The sequence below is a fragment of the Nerophis lumbriciformis genome, linkage group LG03 (genome assembly GCF_033978685.3).
Source record: "Nerophis lumbriciformis linkage group LG03, RoL_Nlum_v2.1, whole genome shotgun sequence".
In the NCBI taxonomy this organism is placed as follows: domain Eukaryota; kingdom Metazoa; phylum Chordata; class Actinopteri; order Syngnathiformes; family Syngnathidae; genus Nerophis; species Nerophis lumbriciformis.
In genome coordinates this window covers 30,758,331-30,779,176 of record NC_084550.2, presented here as the reverse complement: position 1 = coordinate 30,779,176, position 20,846 = coordinate 30,758,331, and the positions used below count along the sequence as shown (strand labels likewise).

The following is a 20,846-nucleotide window of genomic DNA, read 5'->3' as shown; positions in this document are numbered from 1 at the left end:
GGCAAAGAAGACAGAGTACAACCTGGACAAAGAAGACAGGGTACACCCTGGACAAGGAAGACAGGGTACACCCTGGACAAAGAAGACAGTGTACACCCTGGACAAGGAAGACAGTGTACACCCTGGACAAGGACGATAGAGTACACCCTGGACAAAGAAGACAGGGTACATCCTGGACAAAGAAGACAGGGTACATCCTGGACAAAGAAGACAGGGTACACCCTGGACAAGGAAGACAGGTTACACCCTGGACTAGGAAGGCAGCGTACACCCAGGACAAAGAAGACAGACTACACCCTGGACAAAGAAGACAGGGTACACCCTGGACAAAGAAGACAGGGTACACCCTGGACAAAGAAGACAGTGTACACCCTGGACAAGTGGTCACCTCATGGCAGGGCTAACACAGATAGACAAACAATCACTCACATTCACACACTCGGGCCAATTTAGTGTTGCCAGTCAACCTATCCCCAGGTGTATGTCTTTTGGGGTGGGAGGAGGCTGGAGAACCATCCAAAAATATATAATATCAGTGAAGTGAACTTTTATTGCCAGGGTATCAGGCCAGACCACAGTTGGGTACACCACCACGTCTTATCTAAGTGCAGCTAGAAATGTGCTGTATCTGGCAATACCAATAAAAGCACTCAAGGTAAAGATCCCATCTCTGTTTTAATTGAAAAGATCCTTTGCTTTGCAGCCCTAACGGGTTTGGAGCTAAATATTTAAAGTGAAAAAACCAGAACAGTACAATAGTAAAAATGTGTTTTTAGATGTTGAATAATGCCAGCAGACACTGCACATTCCAGACAGTGACACCCTTGGCATTGCTCAGGGACTTTACGATGGTGATCCCGTCCGTGACAATAGACACCCACCTCAACCACAACATCCAACCAATCTAAGTTCCGCTTACCGTTTTTTCACAAAGAATAATTCTGAAAATGCCAGTAATTCACCCATGACATTTCATAAGATTAAATTACAAAGTAATTTGAACATTGCTTGTACATTTTACTGTCAAACCAATGGAAGTGCATTTAAACATGAAACCATAACAGTACCAACTCTTAAAGGAGTTAAAACCATCACCCTGTGCAAAATAAATACTACTACTACAGCAGTACAACTACCAAGCTATGACTACTACTATTACTCTTTCAGTACTATGACACTAATACTATGAAACTCTCTATCTTAATACTACACTTCTATTCTTACAAGTCTGACTACCTCACTACAAGTAGATTAGCCCACTACTGTATTACTGCTACTAAACTAAGTCATACAAATACTGTACTATAACTGTACATTGACTATGTTCTGTACTGTCATAAAAGATGACTAATACAGTTGCAATAATAAACTGAGAGTGTTTTAGTGAATAGCAGGAAAGGTACTATTCATGCAAAGATCTTCTCATGAGTCTTTTTCTTCTTTTTGTCGCAGCCAACAACGGCGGTCCAACCAGCGTCTCTCATTCTCTTCATGGCTGCTAACTTCAGGGAGTTACCAGGAGACTTAAGAACAGTGGGGCTCTGGAGCTAAAAAAAAACAAATAGTTGCAACATGTTTTAGAATGATTGGTCAGTATTGAACATTTCCACATTTCTACCTGTTTGAACATGTGTTTAGAAAGGGGGCCAGGAATACTGGGTCCTGGTGTGTTTGCCAAAATCTGTCAGGACCAGAAAGCCAAATGAATGGTTTTCATAACCCGCTGCTGACCCTGACTAACAAATTGTCCACTAATAATACAAATACATAATCACCAGGTTGTTTTGATCAGAGCTGTCAGACTTGGGCTCCAGTTCCATTGTTGTCTTTTCCCAGGTTGCAAGCTTGTTGGCACTAGGGGGTGTCCTTATTCTGTAGGTCTGTGAGAAAACACATCACTTTACAGAATGTATATATGCGTCATTAAAATGGTGTCATCAATTACTTTGATCTTTGACGTTCTGCCAACTCTGCTTGTTGCACTTCCTGAGGTACTCAAGTCCTAAAGCGTAAATTCAAAGTTTGCTTTTCAATATTGTCACTGTGATAAACAACAGAAAATGAATGAGTAAATAATCATTGTTTAATACAGGAGGGGTTTTGACCTTGTTCTTTGCTGTAGTGCCATGCGTTTTTCTGATGGATCCAGAGTCCAGTTCCTTCAACATCAAACATTAAATGTTGCAAGTTAAGCTGAATCAGTTTTCATCAAGTCAAAGTAAATTTGAATCACAAAACATCAAATGAATTCCACCATCTTTGCACAGAGCGAGTTACACAGACCTTGGAGAAGTCAAAGACACTTATCCTTGAAGAGCTGCTTCTTGGTGTGTCCACACATCTCCCTTCATTGGCTTTGAAGGCCCTTGGCTGCTAGGGTCCCCATAAAAAGTTTCAGACATCTTACAGATCATGAATTTGCTACTTGTTCATTCTACCTTCTTCTTCTTTTCTTCTGACAGCTGTAAGAATTTGAGTGATGACAATTCTTTCCTCAGATCACTTAAATCCTTTTGAAAGTTATCCTGTAAGCAAAGTAATATTAATTCTCTGCTGGACACACAATTAAAGTATAATACATTTAAACGGTGAAGCTTATCAGATTAAAATGATCCATACCTTTTCTGTCAACAGCTGCTTCTTTAGTTGACTATTTTCACTCTTAAGCGTGGAGACATTCAACTCCTATTACAAACGATATGATCAGAAAAGCATATTTTATATTAGGGCTGGGCGATATTGCCTTTTTTTAATATCTCGATATTTTAAGGCCATATCGCGATACACGATACATATGTGGATATTTTGCCTTAGCCTTGAATGAACACTTGATACATATAATCACAGCAGTATGATGATTCTATGTGTATACATTAAAACATTCTTCTTCATACTGCATTAATATATGCTACTTTTAAACTTTCATGCAGAGAAGGAAATCACAACTAAAAAAATCACTAATTTTTTTCATACGGTGTTGATGTGGAAATGTTTGCCTCGGCATTTTGATGGTGTGGACGTGTGGCACCAAACGATGTTGACATGCGGAGTGAGCACTCTTCATTCTGCAGGGGACTTTATAAATGATGCTACATATTAGCAGTGCAGCCGAGTGTCCTGGGTTCGCCTATACAGTGTACTTATCTAATAAAATAATAAACGGGAGACATCAGAGCAGGTTCGGTAGCCACCATTTCTTTAATGTCAACATCACACACCTCCTTCCACAACCACACACACCCTACGTCACAGCCCTACGGCAACTCTGGAGGGACAAAACTCCTCCTCCTTACCTAACACACTCCAGTAACTTGGGACACCCTGAACTGTTTGTTACAGCAGTAATGCTACTTTCTATAGCAACGCTTTCACCCCACACTTGACAAATTACGGTTGTCTGTTCGACATATTCCCACTTGAAGCCAAACCACAGCCAGACGATGGACCCCCTGCTGTTTTTCTTGGGAATTAATTCTTCCTTCATTTGTTACCAGCTTCGCACCTTCTTTCTCTCATATCACCGCTCGCACCACTCCGCTAGCATCACAGCTAACTTTAGCCATGCTGCTACCTCTCTGCTCAAGGAGGGCGTATACCAGGGGTGTCAAACTCAAATACAGAGTGGGCCAAAATTTAAAACTGAACAAAGCCGCGGTCCAAAGTTGAACAAATTAACCTTTTAATAGGGACCCAAACAAGTTTTGCATTGAATATTGAACAACCCCCCCCCCCCCCCCCCCGTCCGTGCGTACCTACCCGTTCTGTGCCCTATATAAACCATGGTATGTGAACGCTTCTATTAAAATCTCCTGATGATTGAGGGAACCCCTCATGAAACAGGCCTGTAGAGATGAAGTAGTCTTGTGATTTTTTTCCCCACACATACATATATTGCGCTCTACCACGGTATCGAGCACTATTTTTTGGATAATCGAATTAAGACATATATATATATATATATATATATATATATATATATATATATATATATATATATATATATATATATAGTGGAGTCTCACTCAAGCACCGCCTGACAGGTAGGCACCTCACAGACTTGTACAATAAATGCCCTTTTCGGCTTGCTGCAAACCCAATCCTGTGTCTTGGTGAGAATCAGGTGCCACAATATATATATACACATATGTATGCATATTTCATATATATATATTGTAGATATATATATATATATATATATATGTATATATATATATATATATATATATATATATATATATATATATATATATATATATATATGTATATATATATATATATATGCCTATTTTATATATATAAACACATACATACATATATATACATACACACAAATGTAATTAATGTAATACATTTTCAAGTTCAGATTGTTTAAGTTTTGAGTTAGAACTAAAGTGAGAGTGAGCATGTTCAGTTCTTATACCAGTGATTTGCTGCAATCAACTGCCTTCATCTCTCTGGTCTTTGTCTCATCAAGCTCTGCATCCTTTTCTTCTACCATGCGGTCATACTGGCTCTAGGAAGGACAAAGTCAAGTATGTGTTTAATGGTCAGTTATAGTTTGCAGGCTCCATCTCTAGAAAAGAAGATGTACTTTGTGTTTTTCCATCAGTGCCAGCATCTCTGCTGTCTTGTGCTGACACTTGAGTTCTGCATCTTCTTTGTTCTTGACAGCATCAGCTGCTGTTGATCTAAGCTTTTGTATCTGTGGACGAAAAAGTAATTCTATAAGACTAAAGGGATACATGATCAGCTAATATCATACCACATGTAATACAAAGAGAAACCTCAGAGTCACGGTCTGCAGCTACTGATGATGTTGATTCAAAATCTTTCAGTAGCTTCTGGTGCTTTTCCTCATGTTGTCTTTTGAGGTCCTGTGACTCCTTGTGTAGACTGCTTATCTAAAGACAATAAAAGTAGCATAATCATTTACAATACTTATTATATGAACAACAACAGGAAAACGGCATACCTCCTTTTCAAGTTGACTGGATTTCACAATCTCTTTTGCCACTTGCTTCTTTAGCATTTTAATCTGAAAAACACAAATTCACAGAATAGAGAAAAACCTGAATCTCTTCAGTGTTTCCCAGATGTTTATATCTTGACACAGACACACATTATTCCAATGTTAATGTTAATGAATCCTCTGATATCAAAAAATGTCTAGGTGGTGTGACCTGAAGAGAACAAACAACCAACATGTTAACAGCTAGCTACACAGCCGTGTGCCAATTACAACCAGAGGGAGTGAAAGTGGGGATGGCCATGCACACGTTAGTGAGAAATGGCACAGCCAACCGTTGAGCGGTCTTAAGTATACCAGGCTTCAACTTGTCTCAAGACTTGAATTTATATAGTGTAACATTAGGGTTGTACTGTAAAAACTGCCTTTTGAAAAAGTACAGGGGATAAGAAGTATGTCCTTTAATGGCAGAGGATGCATCTATGACTGAGTACAAACCTCGTTCTGGTATTTGTCTTGGACTTGGCGATTCATTACAGTTTTCTTCCTGAGATTAGAGAGCTACAAACCAAAGAAATAATAGGTTCATTAGTCATTAGATGCAGCAGAAAAGTGACATAACAAGGTTGTTTCTTGTCACCTTTGCCTCTGCAGCTTTGACCTGCCTCTCAGCTTTTATGAGGTTCTGCTGCAGATGTTGACACTACACAAAGACACATTATCATCAGTTTCTGACAACACTCACTAAGCTTTAGCTGACACGCTTACATTGTCCTCCATTTTCTTCTGCAACGTCGTCAATGTTTCTTCACATTGTCCTTTGATTAGTGTTGGAAGAGAGTTTATCTCCTTTCTGTAAAATATGACAAAATGTACAGCAGCTAATCTCAGCCCAGCAATCATCAATAGACTCAATTATGTTATTTGCTTTGAGCATGTCACACACTATTATGTCTCGAAAATGCAAGCTGACCTTAAACGCTGGTTTTCCTCCTCCAGTCTCTGAACATCCACTGTGAGCTTGGTGGCTTTCTCCTCACTCGCCTGCCAGTCAAATCATGTTTTATTATTAGATGAACACAACACGAGTCTACACTTGTGCAGCAATGCTCACACCTTCATGTTTGCCTCCATAGTTTTCACATTAGAGGATATGTCTTTCTTTTCAGACCGAATGTCATTAAAGTTGCACAGAAGCTCTTCATGTGTGGCCCTAAAAATCGGCACATCTCATATTAGTCAAGCATGACGAGGTAGTTTTTTATTAAAGTGACTCACTGATTTTGTGCAAGTTCTTTCTGGAGTTGCACCATTGCAATACTGTATTCTTTTGTTTTGTTCCTTTCATTGATCAATTGTTCCCTCAGCTCATGTACTTTGCTCTTTAGAATGACAAAAACCACAGCAAGTCCAATAACATCAAGAGGTTGTAAATGTTAGAATTTGAGGAATTGTGTAAAAACCTCTATGACATTGCACTTCTCCACTGAAGTTTCTTTTGCCTTTTCAGCAGCTTCACAAACTTTCCTCAGTCGCTCGTTTTCAGCTAATGTAGTCTTTGCTTCATTCTGGATGGAAGAACGTTGCTTGGTCATGGCAACATCTTTTCTGAGAAAACTGGTATTACCATGCTGAGCTGGGCTTCTTTGGCCTTTGATGCAAGCTCAATGTGGAGTTGCTTTACTGTGACCTCTAGTGCATCACTTTTCTCCTTTATCAACTCCATAGATGTCCTGCTGTTGTCCTAACAACACAATTTAACGCATCCAGTGAATTGGATGCTTGAAAGACAAAAAAGGAAAGGATCCAAGTAAAATTCACCAGTTCACTCGCAAGGATTCGAATCTGCTCATCTTTTCTTGCACTTTGCTCTTTGGTCTCAGCTGTGAAGTAAATGAAGTATTTTACTTCAAGTCTTTTTTACTGAATTCATAAAGTCGTTGTCATGGAAACTTACCTAAAAGGAATTGACTTATTTCCAGTTCCTTGCTATTTTCCAGCAGCTTTGCCTCAAAGTCCTTAGACCTTCAACATAAATTAGTTGCAGGGACAAAATGACAAGAGGAAAAACTATCCAGGGATTGGATAATCTTGTAAAGTCCAAACAGTTTATACCTCTGCTCCTCCATGGCCAATAAATTCTGCAGCTCTAGAAGGGTGGTCTGAATTTGCTCAAGCTTCTCAGCTTGTTCATGTTTTACCCTGCAAAGATCCTGCAAGCTTAAATCTTTGCTGCTGAGGACTCTCGCATGTTCCTCTTTGCTCTCCTCCAGCATTGCAGTGATGGCTTCCACATGTGTCTTTGATAAAGCAAACATGTTTCAGTGAAAGTTAAAGTACCAATTATAGTCACACACACACTAGGTGTAGTGAAATTATTCTCTGCATTTGACCCATCCCCTTGTTCACCCCCTGGGAGCAGTGAGCAGCAGCAGTGGCCGTGCTCGGGAATCAAAAGCCAACATTGCAGCGATGTAGTGTTTTGAGAAGTCTCTGTTGAACACACCAGGAATAGAACTCACCTCACTTTCTTTGCAGCGCTGCTCTGAAGAGTGCAGTTTTCCACAAAGGGATGCCATCTCCATTTTAGAACTTTTGACAACGTCACTCAGTTCATCTGCAAAAGTGTGAATAAATACAGCGTTTATATTTTGTGCAAATTATTATTTGAGTTTATTTTAATTTTAGATGTAAGCTATTTTTTCCTATATTGTTCAAATGCTTGAGTGGAAAATGTTCCTGTAAAGTTGATTTGCATGAAGGTTATCTGTACCTTTATCTGTGCCACAAAGTTTGGCAGGTGGGAGAAAATTCAAAATAATGATGTCACTGTCAAAGAATTGGGATACGGTACAACCTTATGGAACATTTACCATGAAAACACTGATGAAATTATAATGTTTTACAATATTTCCACCATGGTGAAAATCTATATTATTCAGATTTTATCTTATAACTTCTTCCTTTAATTATTTCCTTCATAAAAACGAGTAACATTTGAAAATAACAACGAACCAGTCTTTTGAATGGCTCTTTAAACGGAACAGCTCTTCAAGATTTGTCTCTTTCAGAAAGCCATAAATGCCATCTCTAGCTTCATAAAAAGGTTTAAAGCCAGCACCAGCAGACAATTTGAAATACAACCATTTAAAGAAGCTTCTTTCAAATCTGTTGAAAGCTCGTCGAGGGGAGAGCTCTCACGACTGCAGCTCGTTGTTCCCTGAACACATTTCGCCCACAATGCGGACTTGCAGGTAAAACCATTTGGCCAGTCTGGGAGATTCAATTTACTAGAGTTCATCAGAAGAACACAATTCTATATTTAAATATATTGAATTACACTTTTGTAGATATTCCTTGTATTCAAACACTTTTGTGTTTTGCCACAAAATATTCCTGAAATTGCCACACATTGTTTATTTGCACTAGCTCTTGTTCAAACTGTACTTGAAGGTTGTGTCACTCAAGACAAGCTACTGTATGTGGGTCACTGCTTGCCATGAAGGTGTGGTGATGTGATCTAGCCTTTTCCCACCAAGCCATCAAAGAAGGGAATAGGCTCCCAGACAATCTAAACAACTCAAGTTCCTCACAGGCAGTCCAAGACTGTCTTATAGACCAGCAGTCCTGCTCACATGAACAATAGCAGGCAGGTAGTTGACCATCAGATGATACCCTGGTCTGATGGCCACCAGAGTACCAGTCTAATCTTGTAACATCGCAATCTTCTTTACGTATGCAGTACCAATAAGGTATATGGCTATTGGATGATACCCTTATGGGTACCATCTGATGACTACTGCACTGTATGCTGTGTTATGTGGACTTTGATAAAAGCTGCTGCACTTGATATACTTCTGCACTTTAAATAAAGCTGCTAAAATTCTGTAACTTGACCGCCCACTGACCCTCTATGTATTGTACCGTATTTTCCGGACCATAGGATGCACCGGATTATAAGGCGCACTGGCGATGAATGATCTATTTTTTTTAATTTTTACGTTTTTTCATATATAAGGCGCACCAGATTATAAGGCGCATTAAAGGGGTCATATTATCATTTTTTTTCTAGATGTAAAATACTTCCTCGTGGACTACATAACATGTAAGGGTGGTTCTTTGCTCAAAATGTTGCATAGATGATGTTTTACATTTCTGACAGTCTCTTCAGGATGCGCCGTTTTGTGGGCGGTCTTATTTACGTGCCTCCACTTGGACAGCGTCTTTTCCCCGTCATCTTTGTTGTAGCGGTGTAGCGTGCAAGGACGGGGGTGGAAGAAGTGTCAAAAGATGGCGCTAACGGTTTTAATGACATTCAGACTTTACTTCAATCAATAACAAAGCAGCATCTCCTCATCCGTGGCTCACTAGCGCAACAGCAACGCCCGAAATGTGTCCCGTGAAAAAACGTCCGACCGGAACTCTAATAACTAAAGTTCCTTGGGTGAATAATGTAAACTCACTACGCCGATATGTTTTAGTGCTTTCATGGTGAGTTTACTGACAGATATAAGTAAGAACTTTACACTACTTTATATTAGAAATGGCAACAGCGGAGGATGAATGTCACATAACAAGAAGATAGACAAAAAGAAGAAGATTATCCGCTACGTTGTCGACACGGACTACAAAGGCGGATGCGCGCAATTTTTCAGGATTTATGCAGATCTCAAAAACAGATCAGCAGGTACTAGGAGGTAAGAAAAGTTGCTTTTGCATAATATTGCGAAACAAAATGCCAAATAATATGTCTTACCTTATACACACACCATAATAATACTCCTATGTTGAAGCACAGTACAATCCATCAAGCGGTGTGGCTTCATAGCTTACCAAAGTCATACTAAAACATTTTGATAGATTTTTGAGCACCGTGTGTAATGTTCTATATTTTCAATGGAACATTTAAAATGTTGGTGTTGTTTACTTGAGTCATATTGCCATCATATTGCAGTCTACATGTATCTCTTATGTTTGACTGCCATCTACTGGTCACACTTATCATTACACCATGTACCAAATATAATTGCTTCGAAGTCGGTAAGCAAAACCGGAATTATTCCGTACATTAGGCGCACCGGGTTATAAGGCGCACTGCCGAGTTTTGAGGGAAAAAAATGATTTTAAGTGCGCCTTATAGTCCGGAAAATATGGTACTTGTATTTTAAATTGCTTAGTATGTAAACTGCTTATGTAATTTAAATGTTGTTGTGTCATTTTAATTGTGGATGTTAAATGCGCCATAAAAGGACTCCAGATGGAAATTAGCATGGTGCTAAATCTGGTGCAGCCATCTTCTTAATGTAACTGCATATTGTCCTTCAAGTAAACAAATACAAACAAACAAACTGGTGAGAAGCACTGGTGTAAACTGGTATCAAGGAATACCAGGAACTTCACTATTTGAAAGTGTTGTGTTTAGTTACTGTTAACTTAAGTCCTGTAGTATGCAGTACACAACTGATACTGTGTTTGCTGCAAAATGTAGTTTATGGTATGCTGATGAGCACAATAAAGAGTCGTTTTGGATAGGAAAAAAAGTTGTTTTGCTTAAAGACAAAACACCATACTGAAAACGAAAGGAAATGGTGACTCAAAAAGTACGGCTCGCACCAAGGGTAGTGTTCAGCCCTACTAATGCACGTGTCTTACTTGTTGCCTCTTGAAGCTTTTTGTATTGATCTTGAGCATCACTGAGTTCACGTTGCACCTTTTCTAGTTCACCTTCTTTATCACTAAGTTTAGTTTCCAACACCGACACCTGAGAAGCAATCACATCTTTTAATAGTAATGGTAAAAATAATACCAATATTTTGTGTGTGATTCTAACTTCTTGCTCTTTCATTGTGTATTCTTGCTGATACTTCACTTTGAGCACTTCAAATTGCAGCAAGGCCTCTTTGACTGTGGGTGAAAAGGGAGACTGTAAGTCAATGTTTACATGACTTTCAAGAAGTTCATAACAACCTGATTGCATCTCCTTCTGATCAGCTTCAGCTTGACTGCGAAGGCCCTCAAATGCTGCAATCGATTTCTAGAAAAAACAATTATATATATATATATATATATATATATATATATATACACAGTATATATATATATATATATACACAGTATATATATATATATATATATATATATATATATATATATATATATATATATATATATATATATATATATATATATATATATACATATACACATATACACTAAATTAATGACTATAGAATTGGATGTGTATTCATTGGGCCTGGACAATTGTGCCAAAAACAATAATGATTATGTTGATCGATATTATAATCACAATTAACACTAGTATTCATTCATTTGAAAACATGCATATTTATTGTACCACCACAACTCAATTGTGTATATAGTTTAAAAGAACAACGGATATAAATTAGTAAAGAATAAAGTACAACAAATAAAATAATATTTGTAATAACAATACATTAAAATAAAGTAACAATAACATTCAGTTTTTCCAATTTAATTTTTTGGAATTCCGTTGTTTACCATTTTCACTTATTTTACCACCATAGATTGTGTGCTTTTTGTGTCATTAATTACATTTGATAACAGTTTTGTTAATCAAAAGCAACAATCCTCACAATTCTTGGTGCAAGACATCTTTGAACAATTTGACCAGCACTTTAAGTCAAAGCATACAAATTGTGTAAATGTATCAATAAGTGCTTTAAGTACATTGTGTTGTGTAAGGTACTGTTTTAAAACCTTTATTTTGTTAGTGCAGTCAGACCGGATGTGGTGCACAGCTCTTTTATTGTGAAGGGGGGAAGTGTGCTGCTGTTCTGAGTCTGAGGAGTTTTGAGACGACTTAAAGCTGTTAAGAAGCTCTCAAATTGTGACTGCTGTTTGTACATTGATGTTACATCCATGATGTCGTTCACAACAACACAACAGATGACATGTGTTGTGTGTGTATGATTGTTTGTACATGGATGTTACATCCATCATGTCGTTCACAACAACAAAACAGATGACATGTGTTGTGTGTGTATGATTGTTTGTACATTGATGTTACATCCATGATGTCGTTCACAACAACACAACAGATGAGATGTGTTGTGTGTGTATGATTGTTTGTACATTGATGTTACATCCATGATGTCGTTCACAACAACACAACAGATGAGATGTGTTGTGTGTGTATGATTGTTTGTACATTGATGTTACATCCATGATGTCGTTCACAACAACAAAACAGATGACATGTGTTGTGTGTGTATGATTGTTTGTACATTGATGTTACATCCATGATGTTGTTTACAACAACACAGATGACATGTGTTGTGTGTGTGTATGATTGTTTGTACATTGATGTTACATCCATGATGTCATTCACAACAACACTACAGATGACATGTGTTGTGTGTGTATGATTGTTTGTACATTGATGTTACATCCATGATGTCGTTCACAAAAACACAACAGATGAGATGTGTTGTGTGTGTATGATTGTTTGTACATTGATGTTACATCCATGATGTCGTTCACAACAACACAACAGATGACATGTGTTGTGTGTGTATGATTGTTTGTACATGGATGTTACATCCATGATGTCGTTCACAACAACACAACAGATGACGTGTTGTGTGTGTGTATGATTGTTTGTACATTGATGTTACATCCATGATGTTGTTCACAACAACACAACAGATGAGATGTGTTGTGTGTGTATGATTGTTTGTACATTGATGTTACATCCATGATGTCGTTCACAACAACACAACAGATGACATGTGTTGTGTGTGTATGATTGTTTGTACATGGATGTTACATCCATGATGTCGTTCACAACAACACAACAGATGACATGTGTTGTGTGTGTGTATGATTGTTTGTACATTGATGTTACATCCATGATGTCGTTCACAACAACACAACAGATGACATGTGTTGTGTGTGTATGATTGTTTGTACATTGATGTTACATCCATGATGTCGTTCACAACAACACTACAGATGACATGTGTTGTGTGTATGATTGTTTGTACATTGATGTTACATTGATGTTACATTACGTTCACAACAACACAGATGACATGTGTCCAGCTCTACTACTCTTTGAAATGAATATAAAGCAGTTTTGTACCTGAACACTGTTACTATTTTCCATGAAGAGGTGATGAGTTTCCTCTCTTTCAGATTCAACTACAAAACAGAATTCAAAGTCAGTTTCTTTGCAAGTGACTGATGCACATGCAAACACACACTTTTACATTTGCATTTTAACAAACACACACTTACACATTTGCATTTTAACAGCTGAGCGCTGGAAGGTTTCCTTGAGTATATTACACAAGTTGCGGGTTGCATTGTTTCTGCATGACAACATTTCATTAGAAACATCTGAAGTGTGCTCTATTCAAACAATTCAACCATACTTGTTCCTCAAATCCTCATTTTCACTCATCTGCTCTTCAAGCTTGATGCTGATACTTTCACTTTGAAACTGTAAAGAGCAAACAACACGTAGTAAAACTTTGTACTTCCTTTGTGTGAAAAGGCAGGCACCTGCAGCTCTTTAATGGCTTTGCGCTGACTCTCAATTGTTCTTTTGTTCTCCTGAAGTTTCCTCTCGCTTTGCACAGCGTCACAGTCCACTTTGGCTTTCCAGCACTGGATTTTCTCCACTTCGTCAAACATTTTGGAATAAAGCTGCACAGGACTACATTCACTCTGTGGAACAATGGCAGGAAGATGTTCAATGAGCTTTTGAGTGGTGGCAGATTGTTGACTGTTTAATGTTCATTCTCACCTCTTTTTCTCTTGGGGCAACTTGCATCTTGACGGACTCTTTTCAGGGGAGACAATTCATCAATAACAAGTGGTGACTTAAAGGGGAACTGCATCATTCACAATCCTTATGTGGGACAAGAACACATGTTTTTCTAACTCGTAAATAAATGTTAGCAAAAGTCAGCTTACAGTCGCTCTCTTCTGCTTATAAAGCACCTAAAACCTCCAAACACTTCCATCAGTGTTTTACATAGTAAGTGCATACAGTATGTAATGTACTAACATTCATTGTCATGTGTATTATTTACGCATTTTGCTCATTTCAAGCATACAGCGGCGTATTTGTTTCACAGACGCATCACAACGTTCGCTTTTCCTTCAACAACACTACTAATCATGGCAGACTTCATGAGAGACAACAAACATGAGAAAATAATAACTTACTGTACAACATCTGCTCTCACTTGAATGACGACTGATGGGATGTTTATATCTTCCCCTGTACATGAAGAATGATTCATAAATCCTCGCCAAGAAAAAGTAGGGTGCAACCGAGCATCCTTTCTGGTCTTTTTCGTGGTTTCTGGGTCTCAATTGGATGTCAAACATTGACCAACTTGATGATTTATGTCCACAACCTTCTACAATCCGGGTGAGAGGCGTGATTTAAATCTAGAATAAACTTACACTAAATCAGAGTCGATGCAGCAGCTCATGATGTCGATATACTGTAGTAGCATAAGCTACGTAGCGCTCTGTGATCAATGTGCCGCTAAATCTAGGCCCTTAACGTTGGTGCTTATAATAACAATACTGCTATTTGGTTAATATTCAGGTCATGAGTATTGTTGGCACTTTTTGGATGTTTTGGGGGGTTTTAATGTACAAAATAGGCGCAATGACGTCATGGCTCCTATTCACTCCATTGTAAGCTGACTTTGATGTACCGTATTTTCCGCACTATAAGCCGCACCTAAAAACCACAAATTTTCACAAAAGCTGACAGTGCGGCTTATAACCCGGTGCGCCTTATATATGGATTAATATAAATATTTATTTTCATAAAGTTTCGGTCTCGCAACTACGGTAAACAGCCGCCATCTTTTTTCCCCGTAGAAGAGGAAGCGCTTCTTCTTCTATGGTAAGCAACCGCCAAGGTAAGCACCCGCCCCCATAGAAGAGGAAGCGCTGCTTCTTCTACTGTAAGCAACCACCCGCCCCCATAGAAGAAGAAGCCCCCGGATATTGCGTTTCATTTCATTTGTGTGTTTACATCTGTAAAGACCACAAAATGGCTCCTACTAAGCGACACGCGTATAACGCAGAATTTAAACTTAAGGCAATATTTAACCAAAGAACTCCAACCGCTCGATATTGGTGTCAACAGGGCATTTAAAGCACGACTGCGAACGGCGTGGGAACAATGGATGACCGAAGGCGAACACACCTTCACTAAGACAGGGAGACAGCGCCGGACGACATACGCCAACATCTGCCAGTGGATCGTAAATGCCTGGGCGGATATTTCGGTCACAACTGTGGTCCGAGCTTTCCGGAAGGCAGGATTCACAGAACTGCGACGAGACGGAGCCGGCCATTTTGGATCCCGTATTCGCCCAACTTTTTAATTCGGACACCGAAGGAGAAGAATTCGAGGGATTTATGAATGAAGAATAACTTCAGAAAGTGAGCGTTATGTTTATTTTGTGTGTTGTGACATTAACGTTCGAGCAACATTAAGTTATTGATGCTTATTGATTGCACATTTGCACATTACCGTACATTTTGGGAGTGAACAGAGTTGTTAGAACGCTGGTTTTTAATATATTATTAAAGTTTGACTGACCTATCTGACTGTTTTTTTGACATTCCCTTTAGCGCAGTTAGATGCGGCTTATAACACAGGGCGGCTTATAGGTGGACAAAGTTTTGAAATATGCCGTTCATTGAAGGCGCAGCTTATAACCCAGGGCGGCTTATGGTGCGGAAAATACGGTAAGTTTATTACAGCAAAGAGTTCTTGTCTGACATACTTATCTCCATTGCAGCTAAAACTGTCTGTTGGAAATTGTGTACCTTTTCATCCAGAAAAACTGCACTAAGGTCAGATAGAATCATTCTAATGCACAATTATTTGCTCTAAATTGTGTTTTATGTTTTGAAACCATTCACAGTTTGTATTCAAAACAGCATGCCTATAACGTAAGTATACTCATGTCGCTATTGACTAAATACAATTTAATTAGAAAAATGTCACGTGTCTATAGCATGGTATGATGTTTTTTATTTACATACAGTACAGGCCAAAGGTTTGGACACACCTTCTCCTCATTCAATGTGTTTTCTTTATTTCCATGACTATTTACATTGTAGATTGTCACATCAAAACTATGAATGAACACAAAAAAAGGTGAAATAACTGAAAACTAAATAGCCATCCTTTGCTCTGATTAATGCTTTGGTTTTCACTTCACAGGTTTACTTGAAGCTCATGGAGAGAATGCCAAGAGTGTGCAAAGCAGTAATCAGAGCAAAGGGTGGCTATTTTGAAAGAAACTAGAATATAAAACATGTTTTCAGTTATTTCACCTTTTTTTGTTAAGTACATAACTCCACATGTGTTCATTCATAGTTTTGATGTGACAATCTACAGTGTAAATAGTCATGGAAATAAAGAAAACGTGGCGCAGTGGGCGAGTGGCCGTGCGCAACCCGAGGGTCCCTGGTTCAATCCCCACCTAGTACCAACCTCGTCATGTCCGTTGTGTCCTGAGCAATTGCTCCTGATGGGTGCTGGTTAGCGCCTTGCATGGCAGCTCCCTCCATCAGTGTGTGAATGTGTGTGTGAATGGGTAAATGTGGAAGTAGTGTCAAAGCGCTTTGAGTACCTTGAAGGTAGAAAAGCGCTATACAAGTACAACCCATTTATCATTTATTTATAAAACACATTGACTGAGAAGGTGTGTCCAAACTTTTGGCCTGTACTGTATATTTACGAGTAAATTAAATTAATTAAAAACTAAATGTGTTCTCGTCTCTCATAAGGATTGTGAAATATAGTTAGAATGACAAGTTAGTTACTTGACTTACCTTGTCTGCTTGCTTTAGTCAGTGCAACCACACTTTTATTGAGGAAAGGCGTGTTTTGGTCTTGGGCAAAATATTTACTGGCTCCCTAAATGAAAGCAGTCATATAAATGTATCCATTACTGTCAATCATGAGAGTGTTAGTCCGTTATTACACAACAACTTACCAGCTCGGCTCCCTTGTCCACACTTTCTTGTGGTTTGACGGCAGACACCTGGTTTCTCTGCACTCTGGGCGGCACAAGAAGTTTGAAGTTGAAGCGCCGGTCTTTCTCCATCTTGCCGAGTCACCACTTGATGTGTACACTTCTTGCCGAGTCACCACTTGATGTGTACACTTGTGGGGAAAGTCGGACAAAAAGAGACACAAGTGTTATTAATGAACGACTGGAATTAGCTAGTTACCTAATAGGCTGACCATACGTCCTCTTTTCCCCGGACATGTCCTCTTTTGCGGGCCTGTCCAGGCTGCCAGGGCGGGGTTTCTTAAATGCCTCAAATGTCCGGTAATTTGAGTTAGGGTTGCGTGTATTTTCAATGTACGTCCAGGGTTAAGAAGGGGTTAAAAACTAAACAAATTGTGAAGGTGTGCGCACGCAGCAACATTCGTGAGGGAGGGGCAGAGACATAGAGCGAGACAGACAGAACACAAGAGCGAAGCCGAAACGTAAATGCAACTTCACGGATGATTTGCGGGAAGAGTATCTGTGTTTTCGTTCTGGCCGTGACACATGGAAAGCAGAATGCACTGTGTGCAAAGCAGGAAGGTGGCAAATAAAGATCTACAAGCCCATATCCACACTACAAAGCACAAAAAAGCTGTGCAGGGCGAGAGCTTCTCTGCTGTTTTTTGTTTAAATTTAATTAACTTGTTTTTGTCAGGCTTGCCCTGGACAGTTTGGTTGTGTTTTAGTTTTTCCTCTGTGTGTGTAGTATTTCCTGTCAGCGCTCTTGTTTTGGTTCTGTTTCCTGTTTGTCTCCCTGAGTGCTGTGTCCCCTCAGCTGTGGCTGATTGGCACCTGGCCACACCTGGTGTCAATCAGCCAGCTGCTATTTAAACCTGCCTTCCCCTCCAGTCAGTGCTGGATTATTGTCATTGTCATTGTCGCTAGTACTTGTTGTCACTACTACCTGTCATAATACCTGTCATTTATACTCTGTCTACAGAGCTACAACGACAAGCACTGACTGGAGGGGAAGGCAGGTTTAAATAGCAGCTGGCTGATTGACACCAGGTGTGGCCAGGTGCCAATCAGCCACAGCTGAGGGGACACAGCACTCAGGGAGACAAACAGGAAACAGAACCAAAACAGGAAATACTACACACACAGAGGAAAAACTAAAACACAACCAAACTGTCAGGGGCAAGCCTGACAGTTTTGAGGCAGGCCCTGCGATGAGGTGGCAACTTGTCCAGGGTGTACCCCGCCTTCCGCCCGATTGTAGCTGAGATAGGCTCCAGCGGCCCCAAAGGGAATAAGCGGTAGAAAATGGATGGATGGATGGATGTTTTGAGGCATTATTTATGTTTAGATTATATACAAGAGGTTATTTATTTCTACCTCTGCACTTTTTTCCAAAACTGTGAATGTTACAGAATATAAGTGTGACTTATTTTGTAATACTGTCAAGCAGTGTTGACGTTAACACACTTTTTGTGTCTTTTTAACGCATTGAAATCAGAAAGGACGCATATTTTTATTTTTTTCTTACCATTTGCGGCCCCCAGCTAATGTTTTAAAGGCCCACGGCACATTCTAAAAATACTATTAAAATTTAAAAAAAACATAACAATAGTGAAATTAAAAGCTTAAAGGTGAAATGTAATTTAGAAAAAGTTGCAATGTTGACTAATAAAACAAAACTGTTTTTTTTTTTTTTGAAACGGTCATTGCTCAAAACTTAATATTGAATCAAAATCAATGTTATCATGAATTATTAACCTATCAAAGGTTCCCATTACTTCACATCAAATATTACACTTTGAAAAATATTTTTGGTGGAAGATTTTGCATATTTTGTGTGTTTGCCATAAAAAAAACATAGTTTTGTTTGACAAAAAAGGGCTGAAAACAAACAAAAAAACAACATAAAAAAATTCAAACATTTTGAAATGAGGAATAGATGTGAAGTTGATGTAGACTCCAGAGATTTAAATATAAAATGTATGTATGCCCTGGCACACCATTATCATCATTTCATGACCCAAGCAAAACACTTTTTACACTTTTATACTTAAATAAATACACCTACAACTTATTAAATAAAATATAGAAACAACTAGCAGCAGCGGTAAAGTTTAGATCCATGAAGGAAAGAAGAAAGTGAATGAATGTTTATAACTGAATACATCTACATATGTATACACATTTGTTTTCTTTTGTATTATCTTTTTTAATGAATTAAGTAACGTTAATGACAACCTTTTTCCAAAACACAAAAGAGAATGTGAGCTATAACAGGATAATGTATACGTTTATCATTTGTTTTCAAAACGCTTACAAAAAAGTGGCACCCCAAAAATGTACTGTGGGACCCCATTTTTATGACTTGATGGGTCCCTGGGACCACATTTTGAAAATTCTTAGCGCCAACACTGCTGTCAACAGAGGAGAAAAAATGCTTTATTTAAATAAATATATTATTTATAAAGCAAGTTGGAGTATCATTGGCAAATGTTCACCTAGTCCCGGCCTTGGCACGCTTATATGTGTCCTCTTTTTGACATGTCACTATATGGTCAGCCTATGTTACCATGAATTGATTAACGTGGACCCCGACTTAAACAAGTTGAAAAACTTATTGGGGTGTTACCATTTAGTGGTCAATTGTACGGAATATGTACTGTACTGTGCAATCTACTAATAAACGTCTCAATCAATCAATCAATAGCGTGTTTAGCTAGCTAGCTAACTAGCTCCCGCCAAACTGAACAATAGCCATCGAAACACCGAGCAACTCTCAGCGAAGGAGTTTAAAGTCGTTCGTTACCGGTAATTACTTGATGTTACCTCTTATAAACGTCACCAACAGGGTAATTACATGATGTTACCTCTTATAAACGTCACCAACAGGGTAATTACTTGATGTTACCTCTTATAAACGTCACCAACAGGGTAATTACTTGATGTTACCTCTTATAAACGTCACCAACAGGGTAATTACTTGATGTTACCTCTTATAAACGTCACCATCAGGGTAATTACTTGCTGTTACCTCTTGTAAACGTCACCATCAGGGTAAAATGCCGACATATTGAGCGCCAGGACGTCCGTCACCTCCTCAAATTAACTCCACACTGCGCTCGAGCGACGTGTCGTTCACGAAAGATCCGAGTCTTTTGAACGGTTCTTTTTAAGTGAACCATTGTGGCGTGAGCCGTCAGTTTGGGGGCCGTTTTTATGCACACGCAGAAACAAAAGTCACCCGTTTGGTAACAGGACTAAAAAACCTGATCTTTTAAGTAATTTGTTTGTTTATTTTTATTTTATTTAGTCACTATTTTTATTTGGATCCACTTTTACAGTTCGTTGTTGTGATGTCGGCCTGGCGTACACCACGAGGTCTATGAATAATACAATATTGCATGTTCATTATCTAGAACATTCCAAATGGTGACATCACTGTCACATCATGGGGCTATAGAAGATCAAATTACAGTAAAATAAAAAATAAAAAAATACAATTATTGCCAATGTTTCAGAATAATTCTTACTAATATAGTAATATTTGTGTGAATTTAAATGATTGTGATTCACATCTCGCAGTTATTGGACTGAAATGTTGAATACTTTGTCTTTGTTGATTGGTCATCATTGTGTGGATTCTGAGAGACTCACAGTCAAAATCTATTTGAGTGACAAACTGTGCACTGACTGTACTGTACTTACAGTGTCACCAGACAACACATATCTCCTTTTTTTTAGTTTATTGTAATATTGTTACTATTTTTATTTTTATTTTTGAAGAACTATGTTAATTTAATTACAAAGGCATATACATTTTGGAAATAATGTGTTTTATT

The 20,846-nt window shown here is 38.5% G+C and overlaps 1 protein-coding gene across 3 annotated transcripts; it reads right to left on the bottom strand.

The window, feature by feature from the left end:
* Positions 1-656: 656 nt before the first annotated feature.
* Positions 657-20,165, bottom strand: sycp1 (synaptonemal complex protein 1). 3 transcript variants are annotated; one of them, XM_061928781.1, is made up of 35 exons: positions 20,039-20,165; positions 16,990-17,159; positions 16,826-16,910; positions 13,755-13,792; positions 13,511-13,675; positions 13,381-13,448; positions 13,244-13,317; positions 13,089-13,147; positions 10,934-11,000; positions 10,797-10,870; positions 10,619-10,727; positions 7,489-7,583; positions 7,082-7,266; positions 6,924-6,991; positions 6,788-6,849; positions 6,594-6,710; positions 6,430-6,534; positions 6,245-6,348; positions 6,083-6,179; positions 5,940-6,010; positions 5,735-5,819; positions 5,607-5,669; positions 5,465-5,527; positions 4,973-5,035; positions 4,785-4,901; positions 4,592-4,702; positions 4,421-4,513; positions 2,620-2,685; positions 2,439-2,525; positions 2,284-2,373; positions 2,106-2,159; positions 1,946-2,002; positions 1,776-1,880; positions 1,619-1,681; positions 657-1,547 (listed from the first exon to the last, which is right to left on the bottom strand). In XM_061928781.1, exons 2-35 carry the CDS (start codon positions 17,098-17,100, stop codon positions 1,407-1,409), a joined length of 3,012 nt encoding a protein of 1,003 aa, XP_061784765.1. In that variant the 5' UTR covers positions 17,101-17,159; positions 20,039-20,165; the 3' UTR covers positions 657-1,406. The 3 variants fall into 3 exon arrangements, with proteins under 3 accessions (XP_061784765.1, XP_061784782.1, XP_061784774.1); XM_061928798.1 differs by having other exon boundaries at positions 2,284-2,370; XM_061928790.1 differs by having other exon boundaries at positions 19,998-20,070.
* Between the last annotated feature and the right edge of the window lie 681 nt (positions 20,166-20,846).